We start from the raw sequence: 13,043 nt of genomic DNA on the forward strand, positions 1-13,043 counted from the left end.
GCTTCCAGATTCAGTAACTAAAGCTTAAATTTTGGTGAATAAGAATGCAGCGTAAATATATTCATACAAATGCATTATTATGTAGAGTTTAGGGGCCTTACATAAAGACCATTACAACAAATAAAAGGAAATCTCTCTGAGGGCTGGGGATAGAGCTCAGTGGCACAAGCACCTGCCTGACAAATGTGAAGTTATGACTTTGATTCCTGGTACAAACAAAACAAAACAAAACAACCTCTCTGAATCACAGTAACATTCTGAAAGGAAGCTTTACACAACCAAGAAAATTATGAACATATAAATTAATGTTATATCATAAAATTAAAATATTATTTCTTTACTGCTGACAACTTTTAACTACCAAGATAAACATTCCATTTGATTAATATTATTGTTAATGGCTCAATATGACTGTGATAGTGTAGAAGTATGTATAGGAGCTGCTTCTCTGTGTAACTCCACCCCATCATGAGAAATGTGACAGGCAGATAAAGGAAAGAATGTGTTTTTACTTCATGTGTTCAGCATTGCAGAATTCACTAGAGGGACCCGAGGGACCCACTCTCAAGGGAGGTTTTTAGGAACACAGAAGTGGCAACAGTTCTCCTTGTGAACCCCAAAAAACTGAAGTACGTCATGCATACTTGGGGCACTGAGTGAGAAAGTAACTCAGTGTCCTTATAAACAGTGAACAGAAGAAAAGGAAGGCTAATCTGTCCCCAAATCTCTTTCTCTCTGTCTGTCTGTCTGTCTGTCTGTCTGTCTCTGTCTCTATTTCTTACATACACACACGGAAACTTTAGCAAGTCGAAAAGGAAATGCACATCCTGTATACATGTATATATGCAGATACACAAAAGGAGGTCTACAGGCATCATACAAACACATGCAGCTTGTAGCAAATGTTTGTATGTGTGTATGTATGTACATATATGTATGTGTATGTATATGTGTGTGCATGCATGAATGTAGATATGCACATGTCTATGTGTATATATGTTCATGTACAATTATTATGTTCATATACATGGACCTGGGCCATTGTGGATATTAGTATCCATAATATATATATTCACATATATATTTAAATATAAAAATAAGAATATTACACTTGAACATGTATGACACAGATATTTGCAACTTTTTTAAATTTCAAAAAGACTTTGGGAAAAATAATTCTACTTCTTACCTACATTTCCAGTCATTAAATATGAATTCTGAAAGTCCATCATTCCCATACCAACAATGTGTATAAAATCTTCAATCACCTGCATTAACTCTATTGATCCTGGGTAAATCTAGAAAAACAAGCAAAAGTTAGAAAGAATAAGAAGTATATAATGAAACATAGAACCAGAATGAAAAAATGTGATGAGCTGTTTTATTTGAAGAAATGTCTGCAGCTAGCAACAGTTGCAATTCTTGACTTTATAATTGAGAAAGGAACCAGGTGTCAGACAGCAAGAACTTTGGAAGTGACGTGATGCACTAATTAATCCTCGATAAGTCTAGAGAAAGTCAAAATAACTAACAGATTGTCTACTCAGAAATAGCATGGCTTTATTTTATTACTTTTTATTTTTATTTTTTATTTTTTGGTACTGAGAATCAAACTTAGGGCTTTGATCTTGCCAGGCTCTGCTGCTGCTGAGCTATATCCCCAGCCTATGGCTTTGTTTTTGATGGTCACTTTCCCTTACTTAAATATAACAAACATTGAAATTGGACAATTAACACTTTTAGCTTAGTTTCCATATGGAAGGGAATTCAGGAACAAAAAAGTAATTATTATTGCAATCATGAAGACATTTACCAGACATTAATACATGCATTGCTTAATAAATATCTTGAGAGAAACATTTATTTCTAATAAACATTTATTTCTTAGTCAATGGACAAATTAGCGATAATTATAGGATCATAGAAGCTTTAGTCTGGATAATTTACCAAACAAACCAAGAAGATCATTATTTTTATTTTACCCAAGAAGCAGCAGAAGAACAAGGAAGCTAGACAATGTGTCAAAAGTCTCACTGTATCATTGCCAGTGGATGAGGTGGTAGTCATTTACTCTATCATCTAACGCAGCGATGGAGAACTTTTTGGAGCTTTCAATAAAGCAAACAGCCTGATGCGGCACGCGGGTGTCTACACCTGTATCCATCCTATCTGTCTGGTTGCTATCTACTTAAGGACTGGCAGTGAGAACTAACTGCCTTCCCATCACTCCTATACTTACCACCACCATGGCACTGTACAGATGCATGTGGATTTTCTTAAAGACAACTTCACATTGGCAATAGCTCACAGTATGTGGAATCTGAAGGCCATTTCAAAGGTCACATGGATTTTAACACATGTAATCCATACAGGCCATAAAACCAGCCTACACTGTACAGCTACACTAGAGCAGAAAGTCCTTTGAAGTCAGGTTCAATTCCATGGACATTCAGCCCTGCTGCAGATTTAGTCATGAAAAATTCAACGGATGACAGTGCTCTAGCTGCTTTGCATTTGCAAGGCTACTGTAGAGGAGGAGCAAGAGGCAATGTGATTAGCAAGAAAGCCTGCCCAACAGCTGGAAGGGAGTAGAAGAGGAAATCAGGACAGGTGACAAGCATTGTGTGTACTCTTCAAGGACTTGTAGCCATGTGCAAAATATTAAATACCAAGTATCTGCAATACAGTCTATTCACTCACATGTACTTGAAGTCATGAACAATAGATATGACACTTTGAAACATAGGCACAGTTGCAAGTTTTAAACTTCCTAAAGACTTGGGAGGATTGATCCTATTTCTTTAAACAGGAATTCCCAGTGCTCACCCTCCTCATTCTAAAAATGTGTGCAAAACTTCTGTTGATTCCACAAGTTCCTTTACTACTGATTTCCCATGTTCCTGTGTAGATGTGTACGATCGAGTATGTGTAGTGTAAAAATGCAAATTAAAAAGAAGCATCTTAATTTTCCCTGTTGGCAACCGGCTACTCCCCCTTCACTGTGCCTTCTCTTAGAACATGTATTTTAGAAAACAATTGTTAAGGTCTTTCCCTGTTTCTTAGAAAGGTGTGTACATTTTTTTTTTTCACAGAGAGGATTAAAATCAGAGCCTTCATATTGCACTATATCTCCTGGACTTTTTTATTTACTTGGTATCGTGAGACGGGTTTCCTTCAAAGGCTAAATCGCCCAGATTGGGTTTGCACTTGGAATCCTCATGCCTCAGCCATTCAGAGTGCTGGGATTACATGACCAGCCATATAAATCTTTTTAAAACTAAAAAGCTTCTTATTGGCTTAAAGATTCAGTAAGGTAGAATTTGAAATGTAAACATTAAAAAGGATAACACAGTCCCTCAGTTTCTGTAGAGGGCAGGTGTCTGTCTACCTTCAGTGCATAATGACATGAGATCGCAAAACTGTCTTCAGTCAGGGGCTGGAGACCCTTATTTCCCTTTGTATAAACTCAACTGACTGACCAGACTCTCCCCCAACTCCACTACCAAAATAATTTATTTTGATGTACAGGTGACATGTACTGTTAAACCCCTTTATTCTAAGCCTAGTTATTGTTTATCTTGAGGACACACATGCAATGGGTCGTACCTAGTAGGCTTGATAAAACAAGGGTGTAATCTGTAGGGTTGCTCTCTGTCTTCCTGGACTGTTCATCCTGTATATCATATTCTAGTTCAATGCTTACCATTGAACATCTAGTTCAAAACCACCACTGTGATAACCCTTTTCTTTTTGTCTTTGTAGAAAGGTGTTGGAGGTTAGCAGTAGGTATTCCTTTTAATTATATTTTCCCAATGGTAGCCAAATGTTGCAAGGCAGGGCTTGGCAATCTTTGTGTAAAGGGCCTTACAATAAACATCTTAGGCGCTTTAGATCTCTTAGGACAAGTCATCGCTGTCTTTCTGGCCTCCAAACAAGAACAGGCTGGGCAGTTTCCAAAACATTATTTACAAAAGAGGCTTCGGGTTGTACCTCACTGGCTGCTGCCTGCTGCCCCTGCACTAGAGAGGAGGATTTTCAATATAATCATAAAATAAAGAACAAGCCACGGGAACAAGCCACCTACGGTGGATTTGTTGACTCTTAGTGCTGTGTGTAAAATAGTGCTATCTAAAATGCAGTCTCTTTTCTCCTTTGGTGTGCTACATTTTTAGTAGGATGCTCAGTCAAATGTATTTTGATCCTCCACAACTCGCACAGATAAGTAACTAAGGAGTTGTGCAGTGGTTGTTTATTGTTCAAAAGGGTAAACGTTGTTTGTAAAATCTTCTAACATTGGCAGTTCCATTTCAATCAGCTAGTTTTACAGATGCACCCAGAGCTCTGTTTTATGTTTTACTTTTGTTAAAGTTATTCCTCTAAAATAAGATAAAGGGGACCATGAGGAATATTTTGGGTAAGTTTTAAACCACCCTTATTTAGAAGTCCTTCTTTTATGCTGCAAACTTACATATTCACTTACCATAATGGATATAATTACACACAAATGTTTAGTGGGAGTTACAAAGAAGGGTTTTTTTCTGTTTGTCTGTTTTACATTTGAAATAGTCATCTTAAAATAGCATTAAGCATCACTAGCACTGAAAGAACGTTTAAAAAATACTCTATAAGACTAGAGCTAATGGAGCTGGGGATTTAGCTCAGCGGCATAAGCGCCTGCCTTGTAAGCAGGCAGTCTTGAGTTCAATCCCCGGTACCGATAAAAAAGAAAAAGACAAAAAAAAAAAAAAAAAAAAAAAAAAAAAAAAAAAAGAAAAGAAAAGAAAATTTAAGAAAAAAAAGACTAGAGCTAATTTCAAACCACAAATTGAGAGATGATGATTCATGGTTTCCCATTGATGAGTTCTACCACCATTCATTATTTGCTCAAGTTGTGACCTCACAGTGAAAACCACCACTGTGATGAACAGCAGCCTTGCTTTAAATAGATCGTCACGTGTTAGTTCTAAATATATCCATAATTCATGGTCTCCAGCTTTTGGAAGGATGTGCTCTGCCTCTGCAGCTGCTTTCTAGGGAAAGACACCGCTCTCTCACTGTGAGTGACTGAGGCTGTACCTGGGTGAAGCCCAAGGACAGGAGTATAACTTGAGTTGGCAGGAAAAGTAGGTCAGGGTCTGAGCTACAGGGTGACTTTTTCTTTGCTCTGGCCAGAAGCATAGAATCTGTACCTGATACTGGGGTGTGTCACATGGGAGGAGTTTTAGAGCTCTTATTAGAATGAAAGCAATGGCATGCTTTCCTCTTGAAGGTCTAGAATATGATTATTACTACAAAAAAGAAAATGAACTAGATGATTCGTCTAATCCTGAGTAAATATTTACTCTTTTCCAGATTGCGTTCTCTTGTGTTTTTAACAAGAGTCCTGTAGAATTCTCAAAGAAGTATAGCATTTAGTTGAACTAACTTTTCATAGTATTTTTTTAAATGATTATGCTCCCTTTTTTTATCAGAAATGACACATTTTCTGTAATATAGAAAAACATCTTATTAATCATGGCAATTAGCATAGAAGAAGGATAATATAAAGCATTTAAAGACAATAACAAAACCAGTAAGGTAATTTGCTCCACTGATGTTATATGAAAACAGTGAATTTCTCAAAAGTTACCATTATGATTTTGGAAGAGAAAGTCGTTCGCCTCATGTATTTTTCACATTTTATTTAGTCGAATGCATTTCAAATTCTAAAATAACCCCAACCTTACCTGCTGGGCATCTTCCCATTTTTCCTTGTTTTCTTCATCTAGGAGGTTGCTAACTATTTGAAAGAAGTTCTGTAAATCAAATTAGATAAAAAGCTTTAATATTATATGAGACAATGTATTTTTCTAACAACCACCTATTCAGAATAATTATGTGGCAAAAATATAAACATTTTGCAGTATTGCTTTATGATCCCAACATATTCTAAAAAATCTCAAAGGACCATTTACAACACCGTAATTCTGGGATTTCTATAAAACTTCATCTCCGCATTCCCAGAAGCAATTAGAATAGTTAAAATACGTTCACTCATGATTGTTTTCTCCATTATATTTCCTATGTTCTATTATTATGTAATACCATTGTGCAATTATTCCTTACAAACACTTTTATTCTTTCTTTAATGAAAGTTGTCTGGGTTGCCTGACTCCAAGTTATTCTACTAATTGAAAGCCATGATTATTACTTATATCATTGTTCCAAAGAACACGATGGATGGTGAGACCATGGTCTATGAGAGAAGCCATAGTAAGACAGGATCCCTCAGAATCCTAGCTCTACTAGGCTATCCCACTATTAGTTTTACAGCTACCTACTGAAAAGGTTAAATAAAATCATCTACGTTTCTGGCAAACAGTACCTGATAGACGTCTTACAAATCTTAGCTATTTTTGAAATATTCCTCTTCACTCCTGACTTTTGCCTGCAAGCCGACATGGAGGAGTGAGCAGATGTGTGACACGTTACTCTCACAGCTCCAGATCTGTGCGCTCCCTTGCCTGTAACTAACTGCTGAAGACCTACTGGTTTTATCTTCACCTAGAACTAACCACGTGTGCTTGTTGTTTCCCTCTCCATGCAGACAAGCACATTTTCATGCTCCTTTTTTCTATTCATAATGGACATACTGCCAGAGAGCATTCAGTTCAACTTAGCACCCTTTTCACATGGGAGATGTTCCTACCAGAGAAACTTTTTGTCATCTCACGTTACCCTGTGCCGTCCAGACTCAGACCAGGAGTGGAAAACCAGGGTAGTTTGCTGAGGACAAGCATGGGATCACAAGAGACTGAACCAGTGTCAAGGGAAGGCTTGATGTTCCTTTGAAACCTCATGAAGAGTGGCTGTTTGGTTGTTCACTCACAGTCTATCTTTTCTAATAGGAGAATGCCCTGATACTAACACATTAGTGTAGGACAAGACTTGCTCCGGGGCAGAAATAATAATGATTTGTTAGTCTCATCTGTCTTCCTCTCTGTGTAGCTTTACAAAACAAGCATTTGCTCTCATTCCAAATAAATTTGTCTGGGTGTTTTTAGATGAAAAACAAAGCTGCTTCATTTCCTCTACTCTTGTGGTTTGAAGCTGTTAGTATCTATATTTAATTGCCCTATTTGTGCTATTTATTTTAATAGTTCCTAGCAATCACATGGCTGCAAAATGGTTGGAGTCACAACCTCTATAAAGTTCTGGAATATTTTACGCAACTTTCAAAAAAAAAAAAAAAACACTGTAAGTCTGTTTTACACTCATTTTAAACTCTTTTAACCTTTTTGTACTACTGGACATTTTTTCCACTTAAAAGTCCTTGCTCGAAGAATTAACATTTTAAGGGCTTAAGTCCATTGAGCTGTAACTCTACCTATGGGCAGGAAGAATTAACCTTCATAGTTTTGCAGCTGCCCATGGCTGGTTAACTCAGTAGGGAACATGGTGCTAATGAGGTAAAAGTTGCAGGTTTTATTCCTGTGCTTGCCAGTTAGCTGTGCTGAGTCCATGACCTCAGTCTGCATCTCAACCCCTGCTAGCTCCCATACAAAATGCAAGCTGCTACTAATGAGAGACACCAAAAGAATGTGAAGTAATTTGTGTAAATATGTCTCCTTTTCTGGGGAAGGGAAAAAAAAAAAACACCATTTCTCAGAGCATGTTTTGCTGATAGCAGGTCAGTAACTTCTTGCTGTACACCGAGGCCAGTGTACACATACAGTTTATTAATGGGAATAACATATTCAGAGCTCAGGTTTTTAAATCAGCAAAGAGAAATCATGAATTATTAAAAGAAACATTAAAGTAACAGACATAGAGTGTAAGAAGCTATTTTCCAAGACCAATGAGTAGGACTTTCCTAAATCAGAGTGAACAGGTGCTACAGAATACATGTGACCTTAAGGCAGACTGCATTTCAGAATAATCCGGGCTGCCTCTCTGACTCCCATGCAGGGGTACAGTGAGTTAAGGTTCCATGTCGAGGGTGGTGAGATGGATGTTTATGCAGAAGCTGTGTCATCTTATTGATTGTGTCATCCTCTGCCTGCATAATGTCTTACCTATGGCAGAGATTTTATGAAGCCCTAAATTAAAGGATGTCAGTGAACCACAAGTTTTCTCAAATCACTCAGCGCCATTCCTCTGAGATGACTCTGCTCTACTTTGTCTCACACACACTGCAAAACATTCATATTAATGTTAATTGTGAGATATACTCATTGTGTTTGATTTTTGCTCAAAGATCAGACTTTTGGAATACAAGAGACTGAACAGCATTTTGAAGAGGATACTCACTATACTTCATATCTCATTAGTATAAAGCTAAACAGGAAGAGATTCACTATGCGCTAGTGTCCTTTAAGGTGAGAATATTATTCCTTTGATGATTTACAGGTCATTTCACGTATATCAGGCTCTGAAATGGATCAGATAGATTCTATTTTTCTTTTCTTTTTAAATCTGCTCTGATTCTTATGACTCAGATCATTTGAAAAACTGAGTATTACTGGCAGAGTCTGAGTTACTTGGAGATTGAATTTAGCAGACCTGGATTAAAATATACTCTCCATTAATCATTAGCTGTGTGGTCCTATGTAAATGGTGTTCAGCCATCGCATTGTTTGTCTAATCTGTAAGAAGAATAACTAAAGCAACTTAGAAGAGTTATTGTGAAGCTTGTATGTGATCCTTAACATAATTTCTAACACAGAGTTAGTACCTGACGCATGGAAGCTTTACAATTTTATTTCCTCATCTTTTTTATAACTGGTGAAATGATTTATATCTACAGCCACATTATTGTTTTTGCAATGTTGATATGTGAAAGTGGCACTATCTCCTACCTGCTTTTAATGTCACGTTCTCTCTTGGCAGAAAGTACAGTGCAGAATTACTTTATCACTATCTTCTGGGTCTGTAATTTATTCAATAAAAAAATCTCTCTTTTCTACGAATGTGTTATAGTAGGAGAGGTTTTAAGTGTAGTGATTATTAAACAAGTATTAAGACACACTGTGCCAAATAGTTTTGGGACACAAAAGACAAAGAAGTGTGACTTTTTGTATTTTTGTTTGCAAGAAGTATGAGAATTAGTGAAATAAGTGTATGATAAAAAGAAAAGCATAAGTGCTTCTATAACTTTCAAAGTGCAGGTCCTAGATTTGGCTATGGAGCCAAAAACATGTTTTATTTTATAGCTACTAGTAAATAACTCTTTGCCTTACTTCTTATTGGCTTTGACTTGGTGGATTTCTTTGGAATTATGTAGCACTTTCTGAAGCAATGCTCTTAGTACTTAGCCCTTGAAGAACTCCTCATGAAAATAAAATTATAGTTTAGATTAGGCTGATAATTTGAGATATCTGACTTACAGGAAATTCATTCTCCACCATCTTACCCAGCAGCAAGTTGGGCTAAAGTTTTGAGGTAAGTATATTGGTTTAGGCTAGACATATAGGTATAACCCTTGGAATGGCAAAAGGGCTGAACAAGGAAGCAGGCCCAGGACAGTGGGATGAGGCAGGAGAGCCTAGACAGAATGGTGAGCCTCAATCTAGACATGGGTGGATGGCTGCAAAGCTGTGTGTGATCCAGCCCCTTCTGCCTCTCGGTCTAGTTTCTGTGGCCCTTCCCCACATTCGCCACACTTCTGACTTGTTAAACTTCATGCATCTCAAAGCCTTCTTCACCCTGCCTGGTCATGTTGCCAAAATAATGATGTCTTCAAGAGATGGCTGAGCTTTATAGGGAGACTGAAGTCCTCCTCACAGGTGCTGCAGGGAGGACAGGGTCAGCCCAACTTTCTGCCTTCTGCCTGGAAGAGCAAGGCATTTCTTACTCCAGGTGACACTGTCACAAGGTACCCTGAGAAGTAAAGAGCAGTCCTCATCAGCCAGCCGGACAGCTGAGCCTTCAGGTCTTGGATTTCGGACTGAGCCCCCAGAAGTATCAGAGAATACATTTCTTTTCTTTGCAAATGACCTATTTCTGTATTTTGTTGTAACAGCCTGGGCTCTCACATTATGGGGTATGGGGTAGAGCAGGAAGACCTGAGGAAGAGAATTCTGGGGGGAAAAAAAGTAAGAATACAAAGTCCAAATTTCCTGCCTAACAATAAGTCTAGACAAATCTGAGAAACAGAAAGAAAAACATATAGTTGGAATGCTGGTTTACACAGGACGGAGGGTGGGACATCAAGTAAAGCAAGCCCTCGATCCCACAATGGTTAGATGACACGCTGAGTTATAAATGCAAATCTAACTCTGGTTACTGAGTGGGAAAAACAGACCCGGATAGGCTAAGTGAAAACAGGGAGGTCAGAGGATGATGCTCGGCACAGGGAAGAGTACATGGAGAGAACTGACTCCTGGAAGGGGCAAAATCAAAGGCACATCTCAAATTCCCAGTTCAAGCTCCACAGGGCAGCAAAGCAGAAAGGCACACGGAGGCCAGCAAAAGAGAAGAAAGCAAGTGAATGACGTTTCATTCCAGCTGAGTGTGAGGATTTACCACAAAGCTGAGGCAAGCGTCCCAGCAGATGGATTTAACTACAAGTGTAAATGCCAAAAGACAGAAACTTGTGAATTATTAATCCTCATTAAAAACTGGAGCTTTTGTGATAGAAACATTAAGATAACCACAAACTTGAGCTAAATGAAACAAAGTCAGTTAATACACTAAAGACAGAGACAACAGGAAGAGTGAAGAGGGAAGGAGAAAAGCAGGAGTGACAGGTGACAGAGTTGAGTGAATGTGGAAAGAGTTGCTCCACCAGCAAGGTGGATTTAGAGGCAGGGAGACCTTCCTTTCAGCACGGCAAACATCCAAAGACTGCTCAGGATGGGCACCTCAATCTCATTCAGATTTGCTGCTCTTGGCTGACATCAGTACATGAAAATATGAACACACCTACATGATTCACTAGAGTGTGGAGTACATATTTTCTGTGACCATATCTTAGTCTCTTATCCCAGAACATATGCAGAAATAAAATTGAGTATAAACAACATTATTGTACTAATTACTTTGTCTAAGAATTTCGTTAAAAAAAAAAAAAAAAAACCTAAGCAATCCCTCAAAGGAATTAAATTCTTTTTGTAATAGATAGATAGACTAGAAAAATAACCTACAGTTGACCAGCAGGACAGAGTGTCACAATACTATGAGTTAAAAGCTATTAGACAGAATATCTAACCAAGCAGCACATCTATGGGCTACTGGCAATTTGAAGCTATCAAAATCCAGAAAGGCAGGAGGTTATCATCCAGGATTCCTCAAGAGGCTTCAGATAAAGTTATAGAAAAGATATAACTAAGAAACAGAAAACCAAGCCATTGGAAAACCAGGGGATGCTGGGCAGTGTTCAGCACAAGGCCTGGGGCATCAAGGTCAGTACTGACTAGTGGTCAGAGGGTTCCTGCCAACAAGGCTGAACTTGCCCAGCTTGACCACCCTGGTCTACAGACCTACAAGACAGTGCAAGCACACTGTTTGAGTATCTTTTAATGTGCACTAGCTGAGGAGGGAATAACTGTTTATAATGGTACCTTTCTTCTCCTGTTCCACACAACCTTACTGAAGCTCTGCATCATTTTGAAAACTCTGTAGGAACACTGCTTTAGGGATCACAGGCCAACTTTCAATACCCATCTCCTTGCTCTGTAAACCAGTTTGGCCTGCAGAGGATCAGAGTAGCTCAGAAAGGCCTTTTTCTAAGAAAATGCTACGAGTCTCCTTACACTAAGTTTAGGTTCTGGTAGAGGTAGCAGGATTAGTTAGGCTTTAAGATGTACTCAACAGGCAATGGCTAAATGACAGAAGAAACCATTCAATATTCAGTGCTTCAGGGCATGAGCTTCGTCTTGTTCCTTAGTACTCATTTAAAAGTTAATGGTAAGAAAGGAGACATGCAACTATGGCTAAACATACTTTAGGATTATTTTCCCACAGTCAGCCTGGCAGAGGAGTCAGCATTATAAAAAGGCCATAAATTGGCATGCCAAAACTTTTGTCAAATCCAGACAGCATGTTTCTTAGTCACAGAATGAGGTGAAGATCAGTTTCTCCAATTATGGCAACCTGGCTGGTACACCCAGGGGCCCACAGGAGAGATGTGGGTACACATCATGGGCTACCCCTACATCCCAATGGCAGCAGCCACAGGAGGGCCATCTTGCAAGAGAATGCCCAACACACATCTCTTCAGGAAACAGAAAACCCTACTGGTCTCCAGAATTTCCTGCTAAGGGCCCTGTTCCTCCTTTTCCGATATGCATCTTGAGCTTCTAACACCCAGTCCCTTATTTGGAGATAGGACCATTAAATAGGAAATGAAGTTAAAAAGAAGGTTATCAGGGTGGACCACTAGCCAGTCTGAATGATGTCCTTATAAGAAGAAGGGATTAGAACACACAGAGACACATGGATGCCCCTACACATAAAGACACTCAGAGAAAGATGCCAACTGCAAACCGAAGAAGCACGGAAAAGCAGATCTTCTGATAACTTCATCTTCAATTTCTAGCCTCCCAAACTGAGAGATCAATTCTGTCACTTAAGTCACCTATTCAGTGGTATTTGCTAGTTAGCCGGAGCAAACTAATATACTCTCCAGTAACTTTTTATATGGGCACATTAGTTACACAGAATGATGAATTTAACTTTGCCATATCAATATGTGCATAATATAACATACTTTAATCATGTTCATCCTTCCACAACTCCCTTTTGTCCTTCTCTTTCCTTCAATAATAATTTTTAAAAAATAAAATTTTTGACAAATAAAATCACAATAGAAAACCCCTTGTGTATTTTTATAATGTACTTTTAAACATAACAGAGGGAAATAATGAGAGATTCCAAAAAGATAAAATTACCTATCATAAGTTTTATTGTATTTTTTAACTCAACCCTACTTATTTACTTATATGACTTTTATGACTACTCACTGACTGACTGCACTGTAAATACTTCTAAAACTTCTTTTTCTGCCTCCTGTAGGCACCTGGAACTTTCTCTGGAGTTGCTAGTAGCCAGCAACCATTTTGGAA

General features: G+C 38.3%; 1 protein-coding gene across 7 annotated transcripts in view; it reads right to left on the reverse strand.

Moving 5' to 3' along the window:
* Positions 1 to 13,043, reverse strand: part of Adgrb3 (adhesion G protein-coupled receptor B3) — a 720,698-nt gene that overhangs the window by 356,705 nt on the left and 350,950 nt on the right. For all 7 annotated transcript variants that reach the window (XM_063227050.1, XM_063227046.1, XM_063227047.1 and 4 more), the window contains 2 exons: positions 5,727 to 5,795; positions 1,190 to 1,298 (listed from right to left, as the gene is read on the reverse strand). In XM_063227050.1, coding sequence (XP_063083120.1) covers positions 1,190 to 1,298; positions 5,727 to 5,795 — 178 coding nt within the window. The remainder of the gene's footprint in view (positions 1 to 1,189; positions 1,299 to 5,726; positions 5,796 to 13,043) is intronic.

This window comes from Cavia porcellus, unplaced genomic scaffold (genome assembly GCF_034190915.1).
Source record: "Cavia porcellus strain 051 isolate PalLab524CR breed Dunkin Hartley unplaced genomic scaffold, mCavPor4.1 scaffold_16, whole genome shotgun sequence".
Lineage (NCBI taxonomy): Eukaryota > Metazoa > Chordata > Mammalia > Rodentia > Caviidae > Cavia > Cavia porcellus.